This window comes from Pollachius pollachius (genome assembly GCF_949987615.1).
Source record: "Pollachius pollachius genome assembly, chromosome: 16".
NCBI classification, from domain to species: Eukaryota; Metazoa; Chordata; class Actinopteri; order Gadiformes; family Gadidae; genus Pollachius; species Pollachius pollachius.
Window position 1 is genome coordinate 13,681,542 of NC_136949.1, and position 17,187 is coordinate 13,698,728.

A 17,187-nucleotide genomic window follows, 5' to 3' on the forward strand; every position below is an offset into this window, starting at 1 on the left:
TGCGTATGTCACATATCCACCCTAGAGCAAAAACACTTATTAGAATGGACACATGGATAACAATTTGCATTATGCAACAATATCAACCTATAATTACGTTATGTAGGAGGTGTCCACATTATGTGATCAATTATTATTATGGATATTAAATGGTTTGTGATAATAAGGCTATCAAGAAGAGAGGGGAAGCGTAAACATAATTCATGTAATTACTGGGGATTTATCTTCAGTTCCTGATCAGACCGCCCGTCCACTAGGTGGCGGTAACGCACTTTACCATTTAGATCTACACCAATAAACGACGAAGAAGAAACTTCAGCGTTTACCCGCGGACGGAGTTTGATGTTGACTTGGCGGTGGTTGTTTAACCAGAATGAATACTCACAATATGACCAGCTATTTCTGTCCTGCTCGCCAATACTAATTAATGATACGTTACTCAACATAAGGTAACAACAAGTTAAACCTAGGGTTAAGTTTATGGTTGTTCCGTTATCTCGAGAGGCTGCACGTTATTTTACACAATAAGGCATGTAACATACTGTTAACGGTAACCTCAAACCCACCAGGTGGTGATTAGTAAACAATTAACGTTAACGTTAGTTAATATTATATTACCCTTTAACGCCCTGATGTGTCGAGCTGCTATATTTTACGTTTAATATAAAGCAAACCCATAGCAACAGACCACTCTTATAGACTGACAGCTACCAGTCCACTTGTGTTCTTGTCCCGTTCCGTTGATGTAATATCGGTGATATAAGGGAAGTAGAGAGTTAAACCTGTTAGTGAAACTCTCGTGCAATCCAGTCATGTGCTCTTAATGTACACCAAATTTATGATTTTTGGAAGCACCAAAGTATCTTCTCTAAAGTACAGTATTGCTAGGTTTCAGTGGGCTTTCTGTAGTGCCACCCACACTCTCTCTCTCTAAATCTTCCAACCATAATGATCATTGCTAGTTCGCTCATTGTCATTCTCACCGTCGATTGGAGGAGGCGAGCAGTTAGTTGTGGTACAGAAGGAAAGGAGCAGTGTGTGGATTTGGAGCAGCTGAGCTGCTGCAGCTCTTGTGTTGACGGTCTGGGCTGATCACAACCAACAGAATTACACAGCATAACCAATTACATTTGTTATAGGCCACATGGCCAAACCATAAGTGCATAAATATCTAAATCTTTAAATGACTGAGCTATTGCTTACATTCCAGTGTAACACTGCTTTGAAGTTGATCAAATCAGCTGTCATCTTCACACGGCTGCTTTCCTTTACCTCTTACTGCCACTGCTCATCTCCACGAGGGCAAAATCGATGAGCAATACAACAACAATGACTGTTTTCTATTTCAGAATGTACAAATGGCCCACACATCTTCAAGCATGTCGATTAATCCAAATCAGAAGGATTTGATTGGCCAGATGTTTGAGGCTTATGTAACGGAGCATCACTCTGATGACATACTGAATATTGCCACAGATGCCTGTGAAGACACCCATCACCCGATTGTTATCAATGCAATGACACTGTTTGAGGCCAACATGGAGGTAAGTGAAAATGCTTTTTGCTTTTAATCACCGATTTATTGTTTATAATAGCTGCAGTTAACATACAAATGTTTTACCATATGCTCAAAATGTGTAACCTACTGTTGTATTTACATTTATGCAAACTTGGATAGGTTCAGTCCGATTAAGTGCAAAATCTCATCATCTCATCAAGCAGACAGAACATGTTATTGGATGACTATTGACTGTTGTAGTTTATGTGTTTAGTATTACAGACACAACAGGACTTGGAGTTGCCAATAAATTGTAGACATAATCATATGGTAAAACTGTTATGGATGAATGAATCATAACATTTATTTAATTTCTTATCTTAAATCTGACATATTATACATATCAATGTGTCAACATGTAGGGTCATGTTAAATTACAATAGTATTATGATTCTGTGGACGACAGGTTGGAGATTATTTCAACGCCTACCCCACTGAGGTCCTTGCTGTATTTGACGAAGCACTACAGCGGACAGCAGTGGCGGTCACACAAAAGGCTTTGAATACAGGAGGTGGAGGAAAAAGTCCACTGAAATACCACTTTCATGCCCGCATCACAGGTTAGACAGTCCTCAGTTCACCCAATAATGTTTTGTGGATCCTAAATAATGTAACATTTTCTAGATTTGCCTTTTCATTAGTTCTACTTAATTGTTTATTGGTCCTACTTCATTATGTTTGCTGTGTGCAATTAACTTAGTTATTCATTTTCAAACAATTATTTGACGCCTCTGGGATTTTTTGTCCTGTGATTCTTCTCGGCTCCATTTGATTGAGAAACCAAATAAAATGCCTTGGGTTTTCCTACAAAGCATTTCATGACAGAAATAGATTGAAAACTATAAACATTGAAATAGCTTTTCCTAGTTGGCGAGCCATGAAGAAAGCCAAAAACTATTTTTGTGCCACCTTAAAGCAACTAAGGCTACCACAAAATACTTGCAATTATGGCAGCAAATCAGAGGCTGCATATTTCATATTTTATAAAAAACATTCACAGTGCATTCTCAAGGTCGTTTTGAATTCCATCCCAAAGTATTTTTCTCGAGACATGGCTGATGAGGGGCTATGTAAAAAATGAAATTTAAAAAGTACTCAACTGTTGAATTTTGCAAATAGCCCATTGAGCAGGATGGGTTCTATATCCCAATGTGTTCCTACATGTTCTGTTCCTTAAACAAGTATAGGTCTCCCAGTGTGTCCAGAGCTGACCAGAGACACCATCCCACGGTCAAGAGATGCAGGACACTTTCTGTCTGTCAATGGAACTGTAATACGCACGAGCATAACCAAGGTAACATCCTAGTTGATACTGTTCATTCGTTTTTAATTAATAAATATATGAACCTGTGCTCCTGCTGTGACCTTCACAGCAGGAGCACTTATGGCAGATGCTAGAATAGGAATTCATGTTTAATAAGGGTTTTAGGTAAGAAGTTAAGTTACATTTTGGTACCAATCCTATAAATATTTTCACACAACCTTTAAACCAAAATGATCAGTTAGAATTAAGCCTCGAATATATGGTCAGCATCAGCATGTATTTCTGGTATTCTTCACAATGAACCACTTTAGCTAAATGCCATGCATAATTCCATGCACGTGTCTTGTGCCTGGCTAGTTGGCCAGTTGCTCAGGCTTGGGCCAGTTAACATTCATTCAGCTGGAAATCAGCAGTAAGAGTTCGTTCATGTCTGTTATATTGACCTAATGTCATCTCGTCATGTAGGTGCTGGAGTACGAGAGGGACTATATGTGTACCAAGTGTCGTCAGGCCTTCACCGTGAACGCTGACTTCGACCAGTTCTACACTTTCGTTCCACCCACGGCCTGTCCCAATTTGGAGGGCTGCAACTCCTTCAAGTTTGCTTGTCTTTCCAAAGGGTCCGAGCCGTCTGCCTGCAAGGACTTCCAGGAGATCAAAATTCAAGAACAGGTAACCTCGGCTTGTCAACAACTGATATCTGGCATATGTGACACATAAATATGCCTGTCTTTAGGTACACTATCAGACAGAAGGTGGACTGCAACATGTTTCCTGTCAAGCTGCTTACTAAACTTTACGATACAATGTGACTAGCCTGCCCTGCCCTGGAAAACCCTTGACTCATGAAACTTGATGTATTCGAGTTTCTTATTTTAGTCATCTAATTACACATGCTCTTATAGTTGTTATTATTCTAGATTAACTATAGGGTTACTATCTTAAAAATGAAGCATTGCATGTAGGCTGACCTGGACTTCTTTCACTATTTAAATTGCTTTACACACTGATCTGAACATTCTCTTTAATGCTCCTCCCACCTTTCGCCCCAGGTTCAAAGACTCTCCGTGGGCAGTATTCCACGTTCAATGGTGATTGTATTGGAAGATGACTTGGTGGACATCTGCAAATCTGGTAAAAAAAATTATAACAATTATCCTCCATATTTGGTTCTATCAGAATTAAATAGAAGTTTTCATGAAAACAAAAACTAAGTAAATACATGGACGGAATAATTAGATAATTTCTCAGATCACATAACGACACTAGCCTTGGGAGACCATCCATATATCAAAGTTTGTGTTTCGCAATGATAATTAGTCTGGCCCTCGCTGAACAGTAATTAATCGCTACACATGGGCCCATGCTCTCTTCGATCTCGGCGAAATCACTATAGCGCCACCATGCTTTTGAAAGTCTTCACTTCCTGTTTGTCATGCCCTAACGCCCCCCCCTCTCAAAAAGCTGACTGTTCTTAAAGACAAAGACAGAACAAACAAAAGCCTGGAAGAGGCTTTCAACAGGCTTGAGGGCAGACTGATCTGCAGAGAGAACTCTCTGTGAACTTGCCAGATCAGGATGGTCCCACAAAGCTATAAGGATGCATTACTCTTGGAAGATATTATGTTTTTTTAAATCTTCAGTTTTTCATTTGATATCCTCAGTAACTGTGTTGACTGTTAATATGTAGTTATCAAGCAGGACAACACGTATACATCTCTCTCATTGCACAGGAGATGATGTGACTGTGTATGGGGTGGTGTGCCAGCGCTGGAAGCCGTTTCACAATGACTCCATCTGTGAAGTGGAACTGGTTCTCAAGGCCAACAACATAGAGGTCAACAACCAGCAGACTACTGCAACTCTAATGATGGAGGACATCCAGAAGGAATTCCAGGCCTTCTGGGAAAGCCACACAGATGATCCCATAGCTGGTATGATATAAATGTATCGGAATGGAATTGGTATTGGACCATTTTTATGTTTAAAGGAATGGACAGTTTTTTGTAGACCCAAGGTAAATTGTTAAAATTGTCTTATGTAAATCAGCCATGATATTTGTTAATCTCACCTGCTCTCGCAGAGTATGTGTGTTCTGAAAAGGGGCAGTTGGTGAGTCATTATCATCCATTCTATGCCTAACGAGAGTTTCGCTGCTCCTATAGCTGTATCTTTGTTTTGTCCAAAACAAGTAAGTGCATACAATTTGCCCTGGTTTGGCCGTTTACCCCAATAGTGCCCATAAACTAACAAATCCACAGTTGCATTGGACATGCTCTTTGGGGAAATGGTAAAGGTTATGTTTGGTTTGCGGTAAGCTTGTACAGTATGTACATTCATCATAGGATGCATTTCAATCCGTTATAAAACACCCCCTCCTACACTTGACCTGGCGACTTATTGAAATGCTGCTCTGTACCAAATAATCTCTGAATAATCTTGGTGCAGAGCCTATAACGCAGCCACCATCTCGACTAAGATTTATCACTGCGTGCCTCAGTCCGAGAGCATGTGCAGGGGCATGTAAACACAGTATGAAAACATGTGGATTTGTTAGTTTGTGGGCACTATTAGAGAAAACGACCAAGGCTGGGCAGTTCGTTTTCGCTGCCTTGTGTTGGACCAAACAAAGATACATCTGTGGGAGAGGCTAAACCTTGGTAATAATAGACCGTATGTCAATAGCCAAATGCCCTGTTTCGGAATGAGTGCACTGTGAGGTGTGTGTTGGACAAAGATCAAGGCAGGTTTACATCTCAACCTAGAAAATGTCAACAATTAACCCAGGGATTCAGTATGTATGACTTTAAGTTTAGATCGGAAGCTACAATGCGTGTTCTGTGTATAAACGTGTAGAATATTAACATTTAACACACATATTAATCACTTTGACTGTAGCCATTTTGGTTGCATGAAATGTGAACTGTCCCAAGGCCAGTACTATTTTCATCACCACTAACATGGCATTGAGTCTTTTGCATGTCACTGTATTTTCTTTTAGATGAAGGTTTAGACTAGTTTTATTCCTAAGATTTCAATGATTTAATAATGCGAACAATTGCCTTGTCATAATCATAATGCCTATTTATGTGTTTTGAAACGTTTCTTTACTATCTTTTATGCCCAGGTAGAAACCATATATTGCTCAGCCTGTGTCCACAGGTCTTTGGCATGTATGTGGTCAAACTGGCAGTGGCTCTGATTCTGGCAGGGGGGGTTCAGAGAATAGATCCTAATGGAACCAAGGTTCGAGGTAAGCCTTTATTTCTTTGGCTTTTGGCACAACAGAATAACACTGTAAAAAGGAAACAGTAACAGAATGTTTCATTTTCTATTAAAATATGAACATACATCGTAATGAAACTTTCTCAACTAAGTAATACATATGGTCTAGATGTATAATTCATGATTATGGATTACAATTGGAGATTGAGACCTGTTTTAATGTGTTGAGGCTAGCATGCTAGCTAGTGTTGCCAAATCAAGTAATTTTGCCATTGCATCTCAGCCAGCCATTTTGTCTGAGAGAAGGGTGGATCAGTGTATTGTCTGAATAACGTACAATTCTTTTGATATTTTTCCTACTCAGGTGAGTCTCATATGCTGCTGGTCGGGGACCCTGGCACTGGGAAGTCTCAGTTCCTGAAGTACGCAGCTAAGATCACACCCCGCTCGGTTCTCACCGCTGGAATAGGATCCACCAACGCAGGTATGTAGCAACAAACTTTTCCCTGTATCTATGCATTTCTGATGATTTGATGACTTGTTTGTATTCATTCACACAAAAAGCACACAGAAAACAATTTAAACAGCCTGTAGGTGAGATATTTTAATAATGATGAATTGCATTTATATCATGCTTTTCAAGGCATTTTGCAAGGGGCTTAACACATTGATTGTGTTTTAAGGGGGCATCCTCTGCCAGTGTGTAGCCCCCATCTGGTCGAAGCACAGCTGGCCGTGTGTGGGACATCACAATGGGCCGGTGTATAAACTACACCAATGCCAATTATAGACTCAATTTACCATTTGGTCTATATTCCTGTGTCCTCATCTACGGTCATAAACTCTGGGGAGTAGTGACGTAGAGAATGAGGTTGCGGATAAAAGTGGTCCAAATGAGATTTCTCAGCAGGGAATCCGGGATCACTCACGGGGATAGGATGAGGATCTCTCTTTGATCCGGAGGGAGCTTAGTGTTCCGGGAACGCCCAACTGTGAGGAGACCCCGAGTTGACCCAGGACACGCTGGAGGGATTATATATCGCCCCGCTGGCCTGGGAACGCCCGGGAAAACCACAGGATGAGATGAAGATATTCACCAGAGGAAGGGATAGGCTGCCCTACTACCTTCATGAACCTTACTTGGAGAATTGGGACAGATGATGATGGATAGAATACATTTATGATAGATCTTTGTGCAAAAATATGGGGCGCATTATCATTGAACATGTCGCAAGCCATAGGTCAATCATTTTGTAAGTGATGATAAGATGAACACTCTTTTCCCCTTGTATTGTGTTATAATGTGTGTGTTGTGAATATGCTTTTTTATATATATATATATATATATACATACATACAGTGTTTCCCCGGCCCCAGCACTGTATGGTTAAGGTGGCCTCCTTAAAAACAATATTACCCCGCCTTGACTACCAATTTATAATTTTTATTTTTTATTATGCATTAACGAAGTACAAAACTGTCGTAGGGTAAGGAAACACACTTCCATCAGGTACAAAGAACAAAGATAAATAATGCATTGGTAATACTGTCACAACAATAGTCGTGCCATAAAGCTTTGTGAATGGAATTGAAACGGCATGTAGGTATCCCTGTCTAAAGTGAGAGTTAGTCCTACTGCTGTGTTGTACTATAATAACGTGTGTTTTCATGGTCTCAAACCACTCTTGGCCATTGTCTCTGACCAACGCCCCCGGATTGTCTTTTTTTTCTTTTTGTCCGTTCATATTCCAGCATTGAACTGTTTTTCCCCCCTCCCATTCCACCCCGCCCCAGGCCTGACCGTAGCAGCAGTGAAGGACGGAGGGGAGTGGCACCTGGAGGCGGGCGCCCTGGTCCTGTCGGACGGCGGCCTGTGCTGCATCGACGAGTTCAACAGCATCAAGGAGCACGATCGCACCAGCATACACGAGGCCATGGAGCAGCAGACCATCAGCGTGGCCAAGGCTGGGTAGGGCGCACGCACCGTTCAGCCACTGGCTCACGCAGTGTGGCCACAGCCATGTGCATTGGCGATGGCCACGTGCCGATAAAAAAAACACCCATGTGTTTATTTAAGTTTAAGACGGCAAAGGGAGCGTGACAATGCTAAAACTGTGATGAGACCCACCCAGTCCCTCTGTGCCCCTGTCGGGTCTCATCAGAATGGTGTGCAAGCTGAACACGCGCAGCACCATCCTGGCGGCCACCAACCCAAAAGGCCAGTACAACCCCAAGGAGCCACTGTCGGTCAACGTCGCCCTGGCCAGTCCTCTGCTCAGCCGCTTTGACCTGGTGCTGGTGCTGCTGGACACCAAGAACCCCGAGTGGGACCGCGTCATCTCCTCCTTCGTGTTGGAGGACAAAGGTGGACATTCTTTAGTTTCACTTAAAAGGCTTATATAGGAATTTGTATTTATATATACTATTTTCCAGAAGGGAGCAGAGGAGTCCGGAGACGTCCCTGCAGAAGGAAATTAGGATTTTGTTGACTTTAGATTAGAGTAACTTTGTTTAACTAATAACTGCCTGAATGATTCTCTTGGATTTAAAACTACCATAACATTATCTTGATAAATTTCTAACGTCTGAACACTAAGTAGTAAAAATAACAAAATAAGGTCCCACATTTTGATTAGAATAAATGCGTTATCACCAGATGAACTCATATGTTGAGGCCTTTTTCCTTTTGTTGATCAATCCCATTCCTCAGGCGTGCCCACTGAGTCCTCTACCCTGTGGCCCATGGAAAAGATGAAGGCTTATTTCTGTGTAATAAAACACCTTCAACCGCAAGTCTCTGAGGAGGCCAACACCATCCTGGCCCGCTACTACCAGCTCCAGAGGCAGAGCACCAGCCGCAGCGCAGCCCGCACCACCATACGCATGCTGGAGAGCCTCAGCAGGCTGGCAGAGGGTACGTATGAGCCTATACCCTAACCAGGGACTGGCTGTGTCTAACCAGGGTCAGCTCTGAAGCGCCAGGACGTCCACCGATGCTGTCCTCACCAATCAGATGTATTTCTCTTTACAAATATTGTAGAATAAGGAAGAAAAACGTATCATTAAATAATATTAATGTTCATGTGTACCCCACCAGCCCACGCCAAGTTGATGTTCAGGGAGCAGGTCACCATAGAGGATGCTGTCGTGGCCATCTCTGTCATGGAGTGCTCAATGCAAGTAAGTGAAGTCTGGACACAAAACAATAACCAGGGGTCATACTGTGATTGGATATTTGATAACATTTAATTTTACTATCACATTGAACTTTTTGATGTGAAAATAGGTATCCATACACATAGACTTTGGGTGTGCATCACATGACTATTCTTCCTGATGCAGAGATGTCTTTGTAGCAGAGGCCAGGCCCCAGCAGATGGCGCTGTTAGGCTAATATCACATTGAACGCGGTTTAAGTTCCCTGTCACCCAAATCCAAATGGGGAAATGTGAATAAATTCAAAGTTGATGTTGAAAGTCATCCGTAAAGATAAAGAAGATATGCTACTTACTATGATACAATTCTGTAAAAAATGATGCTATATTTGCTCATCAGAGCTTTCCCCAGGATCGACAAAGCTGGACCTATGTTAACGTCAAACCTCTCTTAAGGGAGGTGCTCTGTTAGGGGATGCAAATGTCTTGCATACGTCGTTCCCTGAAGACCCCTGTCAGCAGTATCAAGTTCAGTGTCAGATGGTGCTGGAAGGACTGGGACTGCCTGAGCTCCTCAAACAGGAGAAGGACAGATTCAGCCGGTCAGTGTTCACTTGTATTTACAAAGGTTTCCATGTTTACAAAGGCTTTCTGCTGGTTGATAAAAGAAAGATAAAGACCTTGCCATGAATGGCATTAAGGAATTAATGACTTCTTGAGATTTTAAGGTTATCAATACTGTTGGATATCCTTCTCTCTCATGCACATGTAGGTGAAGATGATGGTATGGTGCTGCTTATGCAACACATTGCAGCCGTTCCATTTTGAGCCTTTTTGTTAAACGCTTGGTTCCCATTGATGAGAATTAAAAAATAGCCGGTCCTAGTTGTTAAAATGTGTTCGGTGTGAGGGTATGTAGCAGTTTTCAGAAAATGCAAAAATCATCTCTTCTTGTTAAATTGCACAAATGTCTATCTAGATGGGACTCAAATGATGTTGGATACCAACTGACCCAGCCTGATGCAGTGCTCTGCTGTGTTTTTATTCTCTAGGTTGAGTGCTACTGCAAAACCGGGTTCCTTTGCTCCAGAGGGACAAAATGAGAACATCAACACAACGCACTTTCCATCAGGAAAGAAAAATAATGAAAAGAACACTGACCAAGGTTTCAACGATATCCCAGATAACGGTCTGGACTGGTTCCAGTCCCTGAACGCTGACCAATCGCCACCTTCGCCAAAAAACATGAAGTCACCAATCATGACCTCAACACAACAGCAGCAGCAGCACAACAAAAACAGACAAGCTGCTAGCTGGACTTTTACTGTGGGATCACAAAGCCAACTCGAGAACAGCAATCAACAAGAGCAGTCACCCTGCGGAGCTAGCTCCTCGTCAACAGGAAACAATGTGTCTCTGTCGAATAGGTCCCGCTGTGCAACAACACAAGCCACATCAAAAGAGTGCACAGGCAAGGAGCGAGTGGGACCTGGCTTCAACTCTAAAACTCTCACTGAAAGAAGGGGCCAGACGGCGGGAGAGATGGGGCCGGAGGAATCAGTGGTTCAAAGAGTCTCCAAGAAACTGCGAAATAAACGCCTGAAGGAGCTAGAGGGGAGCAGTGGGAAGGTCATTGAAGAGAGAAGAAGGACCGTGGTGGAAAACAACACCAGGAAATGGGATGTGACAGTTTCAGAGAAGATGCTCCCCTCTAACGCTCTATCAAATTCAGAAACAGGCAGCACTGTTGGGTCTGTTGGAAAAAAGACAAAAAATGTAATGCAGGATACTGGTGTTTCTGGCATTACAGGGATTCTAGACCGCATCGGGCCAATAAATAAGAAGGCGGCTGGATCCAAACAAAAAGATACACCTGGAGTGGAGGTTGGGACTGAACACAAAAGTGTAATCGATGGAGATCTGCGCTCTAAGTTCTCTGGCTTCACGTTCAATCCCAAAGCGAAGATGAGGCCATTGAGCAATAATCTTCAAACTGATGTTAGCTCCAGCTTGAACACAGTGAACCGAATGCAACGTGACCCAAATCCTCCTCAATTCAACACTAATGCCAAGCAAGTTCACCAAGTAGATGGAGCTGGCTCGCCTGCACCCCTGACAGTGGAGACACGGGGAATTCCACTAGAGGGAGGGGACCGTAGTGCAAGGAAAGATACGGCTGGAATTAGCAGCGAGAGTGAGACACGACTTCAAAGAATAGTAGCTGGTACTGAGACTAAGTTAGATCATTCGAATGACACTTCTCTTACATCAGCAAATCATCATGTTTCTAATCCAGTTTCTGCACAAAAATCCGAGAGGCTCTCATCCAATGTGGCATCCACTACATTGTCGAAGCTCTCAAGTTTCTCTTTCAGCTCTAGAGAGCCAACACCTACAACATTAGGCTCCAATGACATGCAGAAGACGGCTACCTCTATTCAAGCAACTGATAAACAGTCAAAGATATATACCCTGATTAAAGAAAGTGCAGTGAGGACAGCTGGGGTAACTATTAATACAGAACTGCAAAACAAAAGGGTTAACCTGGCTGAGAATCCTATTAATGTCAAAAGTGGTGTCAGGCTGATGGCTAACATTGTTGCAGAGACCACTGCCCCTACTGGCCCCTCTAAGAAGAGGAAATGTTTTGAGTTGGGCCCATCCCCCTGTCAAGCTGGCCCCAGTACCAGGTGCAATGTCTCTAGCCTGTCACTATTTAGTTCTGTGGACTTCAATGATCATGATCTAGATTTTGACTGGGACCAAGAAAGTGGGAATTTGTAATTAACCTCAAAGAAAGCCTTTGAGCTTTGTGGAGTTAAATCTCAGGTTGTGCTAAATAAGAAAATATGATATGAAGTACAATTGTCCCTATTTATGAACAACGGGACAAGTTATTCTCCCGGGAAATATTTTCACAAGCTTTATTTGCAGTTGCACTGCTTAACAGCTAAACAGGGCCGTGAGTTGTTTGTTTGCACCATTGTTAAAGTATGAGCCCTCCATTGGAAATCCGAACAGTTGCAGAAGCAGGGTTGTAATTTTTCACATTGACTGCTCCATGAATGGAGTATTTGCTTGGATTCATGGTAATCCCTGTATATGCATTTTTTTGGTGTTTTCATAAGGCTGTAATAAGTGCCTAAAACGATAATGCTTATCCCAGTCAAGAGGGATCATGTTTGTTATATCGGTAACCCAAGCTGTTAATGTTCCTCTACTGCAAATAAAAGCGGATCCCTATAAATAATACAGTGTTATTGATCATAAGCTTTGGTGTCTGTTAGAAGCACAGAAAAAATAGCAAGGTGCACTGCCAGCCATCTCCCAGGACAATGACATCATGCAATTGAGTCGTGTTGATTTCCTGTCTCAAACTAGTGCGGTTTTGTCTGTCTTGGGGACCCCGAGTTCAATACAAAAAGACAATGTAGGGCATTGACTTTTTAGTAGAAGGAAGGAAAGGCCAACCAACCAAAACACAATTCCCTTGCATGCATCTTTTTTTATGCAAATGAAATGTTTTCAAATTAACATACTCACCTACAGCATTCAATGTGATGTTTGACAGCAACAGATTGTGCTTGTTTCCTTTGAAACTAAATACCTAATACTTCCTCAGACATGCAATATGCAAAAAACACTTTACAGACTCCAAATTACTTAAGAATTGCATGTTTGTGCGCCGGTTCTGTGTGCAGTATATGTGAATGTACATATTCTCTCTATATTTATATATTATGTATTCCTGTATGCAGGTTAAAAAACTGCAATGACGTGCTGTTTTTTTGTAACAAGTTTGTTAAGCAACAGCCATGTTTGGTGTGCAATAATTGAGCGGGTTGCGGCCAATAGAGTTCCTTGTCATCACCGGTTAGCAGTTTAACCTAACAGACACTTCCTACTTCGACTTCTGCATTACTATTCCGTTGCGCATATGAAGAAAAACAAGAGTAAGTTAAAATGTATTTGCTCTATATATACAATGTGCCATCAGATTGTGCTTTTTTACATTCCATATTTACATTGGAACTGTTACCAAATGTGTGTTTCAAAATTTGGTGTATATATATGTCTCTTTCAGTCAGCCGTGGCCTTCTAACAATGAGAGAGGCATTCAATTCAGTTGTCTACTAAAATACCAGGAAGCTCCTCATCCATTTCACTATTGATTGAGCAAATGTCCATGTAAATGTCCATGTTAAACCATGTTAACATTGATCGAAAGCATGGTGGGAAATGAGAAAGGAAGAGTTTCTGATGAACATTTTATTAAAGTTCTCTTGAGGAAGGCAGAAGTACTCATCTCTATACGCATGCAAGTGCACGTCTATAGGTTTTTTTTTATGTAGTCAATGGCTTTTGAAAAGATTTCTTAAAACATTAAACCGAAAAAGACAATTATCCAGAAATAATTGGTCAGCCTATACATATACATTAAGGAGTTACAACATACGCTGCAGAATATCTTGGTTGAAAATCCAAATATTGTCCAAAGGTTCCAGTATGTTCAGAAGGGCTGATGCTATCTGCTCTAATGAGTAGGTCTAAAATGTCCTTCATCTAGTTCTCTTTGTTAAACATATTGGTGTGTATCTTCCATTTCACTGCAATTATGTGCCTTAAATAAAACATTAGTGGAAAGCAATAGCCTACAAGTACCTATCCCAAATAAATGTATGTATCATACAAATACAAGAACCTACGAGTATACATAAAATGGGGTAGGAATAAGAATATTTCATTCACCTAATTCCAGAGGGCAAAGATTAAGAAGATGAGACATGAGTTACAGAGTGGGAATTATATTTAAATATGAACATTTTCATTGATGGCACCTCAATGGTGTAAACCTTTTATGATAGTACACTTATTTTGATGTTAAAAGGCCAAATAAAATTCAGGGTTACTATTATTTTGTGCCTCAAAATAAATGACTAATATTCAGAACTTTGTAAAAAATAATTTTGATTCGATATGCAAGTCTTTTAAAAAGTTTTTTTTTTTAACAATGGTAAATCAAGTATATCCAAGAGTGGAAAACGTCAGTGAGGCAGGAGCTCTGAAGCCGATGTCTGTTTGTTTTACATGGGCTTGACTGCTGTTTTTTATGATTATTATACATAATGTGCAGTGGCGGCTGGTGATCGAAAATGTTGGTGGGGCACAGTAATAGACTGGGGGTCTGGGGTTCTCCCCCCCCCCCCCATAAAAAAAATGGAATTTAATAGATTTGATTTCCTGTATTCTGGTGCATTTTGGGGATGGCCACTATTTACCTACTATTCATTCAGATTCATAGCCTACATTTTGACTTGCAGGGCCTGGACAAGCTTACACTGCATATACAGACCTACTTTATGGCCATCCCACCAGCCATTGCTATTTGACCCATTGTTGTTATTCTGATATTGAGACAAATCATGATCACTGTCCTATAGCGTCCATTTTTTGTGAGTCTCAATGTCTACTTCAAATGCAGTTAGAAATATGGGACAGTTGCTTCATTTTGTTTATATACTACAGGCCGAAAGACTAAATTAATATGTCATTTACTTGCTCCTTTTAAGTATAACATTGCTTGGGGAGTCCAATTCCTCCACTGAAAAGGGTGGAAAGTGCATACAACTCTCTGCTAGTTAGCGATCTATCTCTTCTCTACATGTAGTTGTGTTGCGCGAATGCTGCTGAGGGAGGTAGCCTATTTGATTGATTCTCTGAATTGTCCAATCATGTGGTGATAACAAAAACGAAAAGCGATACCATTGGCCTGGGGCGCACACTGTTAAGACCCGAGAAATGAAAAGCTGTCTCTGCATTATCTCTCCCCTGATAATGTGGTGTGTTTGTATGTGAACCGATTGTTTCCTGACGCAGGAAGTGTGTGGGGGGTGGGGGGCTCAGAGCACCCTGTGCTCTGAGCTGATAAAACAAAACCGATTCAACATACCAAAATCTTTTCTGTGGTCGTCCACACCCTATGATGGTTGGCAAAACCTAGGTTCATGCAGACCAGTGGAAATCTGTCAATCTGTTGAAACTATAAACAGCTCTAAATGAACTAATGAATTTTTCAGTTCTGAGCCATAACTTTTCTCTAAGGATATTTCAAATGCTAGAAGCATTTTTTATTTTTTTTTAATAACCTAATATGTAAAATTCATACACAAATAATAACTATATTGCAATATAATGACACATTTTGTGGTCAGTTTATAATATGATTGTCATTGTCAATGGTGGTTAAGAAAAGGAGGTTTGGATAAATGGAGGCCTAGACAGGTGGCTGTCTAGGCCACAGGTGGCTCCAGACTAGAGCTCAACAAAGAGGCTAAGAGCTCGAATGTTATCCACCATTTCCTGGCACCATTACAATTATTAGCTTGTAATGGTATATTCGCTGTTGCTCATATCTTGAGTAATGTATCTTTTGTTATTTATTTGATTTTTGCCCATAACACTGGTTAAGCATTGAGGTACATTTGTGTTATTACCAAAGGTACAACCACAAATTGAAACATTAAAAGCATCGATATTTTCTTTTGATTTTTATCTAAACTTTTTCCAACTTTTAAGTTTTAAGATTTGACGTATTCATGTGTCATACAATTGCAGGTTAACGTTAAAGTACAACAGTGAAATCCTGGCGCATGCAATGCGATGCTCTGTCACTCACATCACCTTCTGCCTCTTCACCAGGATGAGTGCAGTGTCCTCTATCTTGCAACACCAATCAGTCTCTCCAGAAAAATGCGGCATTTTTTTTTTGATTGTTGCGGCCAAAAATCCTTGATTATGCGGCACGTTTTCTTAAAAAATGAGATGAAATATAAGGCATATTTATGCAATTTTATGCGATGAAATTGCGGGAACTTGCGAAAAATGCAGCTTTTCGATACGTTCACGTCTCGTAATTACGTCACTTCATAACGTTCCCATGGCAACAGGGGGAAATGGCTGCTCTTGTGTGACGTAAACGCAACATTTTTCAACTTTCTGCTAAAATATGACTTTTTTGCAACGAAAATGCGGGGATTATGAAATCATGCAAGCCCCGCATATTTTGCGCGGAAATCGGCAATTTATGCGGTGAAAGTGCGGCATATTTGAAAAAATGCTGCCCCCGCATGAATATGCGGACTTTGGCTGATTATGCGTTGAATTATGTGATCGCATAATCGCGTTTTTCTGGAGGGACTGACCAATGTGTGCAGTGTGCCAGTAAACTATCCGGGCAGTTTGTACAGTCCGACCATGGACTCAGCAGCGGTGAGCTCTTCTCAGTGTAGGGGCCGGCCCTCGTGTGGGAGCCTCCGCTATGCAGAGAAGGGGCGGGGCCTGGACTCATTTTAACGACTTCAGCTCCTCGCGAGCAATGCGGTGTCACCGTTCTAGCTATTCTGCCTCTTTTCGTTTCGGTAACTCTGGGCTCTTTAGCGGCTCAACGCTATCGTATATGTGTCGCTAGGAAATTGTGTGATAATATTTTGAAAGAGGGGATCGTATTTCGGGATTTAAAAAAAAAATACGTGTTTTTATGATGAAATCACGTCGACCCATTGAGGTATTTTGCCCATCTTTGTCAGACCTTGTCTTGGCGTCGTTTTCTTCTCGTTAGCTGCTCGTTCGGACCGCCGTCTACAGCTACAGAGAGAGCTAGCTGCTGCTGCTAAAATGTGGGGTAGGAGTGACTTTGAAGATGGATACGAATCTTATAAAACAGGTGAGCTTCCTCCGTACCGTAAGTAAACCAAAGAGGACGTTGCTACAAGTATGGCGCGGTACATAACGGGGATAATTAGCGGTGACCAGAAGGGCTTATGCTAAGCTAGCGCTGTCCATCATACTGCTTTATTGGGAGGCGCAAATGGATAACGTTACCAACTTCACTGGAAACTGCCACTGACATTGTTCATTTATCAGAGGGTATGACGAATATGTGTTCATCCTTCGCACCAAATGACGAGGACACACGAAGGCCCTGT

At 41.5% G+C, this 17,187-nt stretch overlaps 2 protein-coding genes across 3 annotated transcripts in view; both read left to right on the forward strand.

Moving 5' to 3' along the window:
* Positions 1-327: 327 nt before the first annotated feature.
* mcm9 (minichromosome maintenance 9 homologous recombination repair factor) lies at positions 328-12,599 on the forward strand. Its single transcript, XM_079753935.1, has 15 exons — positions 328-449; positions 1,350-1,544; positions 1,965-2,118; positions 2,746-2,852; positions 3,288-3,494; positions 3,875-3,956; positions 4,556-4,756; positions 5,950-6,075; positions 6,412-6,531; positions 7,842-8,016; positions 8,210-8,412; positions 8,758-8,961; positions 9,145-9,227; positions 9,659-9,804; positions 10,255-12,599. Exons 2-15 carry the CDS (start codon positions 1,359-1,361, stop codon positions 11,984-11,986), a joined length of 3,726 nt encoding a protein of 1,241 aa, XP_079610061.1. The 5' UTR covers positions 328-449; positions 1,350-1,358; the 3' UTR covers positions 11,987-12,599.
* Positions 12,600-13,062: 463 nt separating this feature from the next.
* Positions 13,063-17,187, forward strand: part of cep85l (centrosomal protein 85L) — a 28,930-nt gene continuing 24,805 nt past the window's right edge. The window contains exon 1 of one of the 2 annotated variants that reach the window (XM_079753702.1): positions 13,063-13,155. In XM_079753702.1, coding sequence (XP_079609828.1) covers positions 13,140-13,155 — 16 coding nt within the window. In that variant the 5' untranslated portion in view covers positions 13,063-13,139. Of the gene's footprint in view, positions 13,156-16,680; positions 16,926-17,187 lie in introns of those variants that run through there. The other variant, XM_079753701.1, reaches the window with a different exon arrangement.

Coding starts and splice junctions, on each gene's coding strand:
- mcm9 (XM_079753935.1), top strand. CDS start 1,359: ATGGCCCACACATCTTCAAGCATGTCGATTAATCCAAATCAGAAGGAT. Junction 3,495..3,874: donor AGATCAAAATTCAAGAACAG/GTAACCTCGGCT, acceptor CTTTCGCCCCAG/GTTCAAAGACTCTCCGTGGG. Junction 6,532..7,841: donor AATAGGATCCACCAACGCAG/GTATGTAGCAAC, acceptor ACCCCGCCCCAG/GCCTGACCGTAGCAGCAGTG.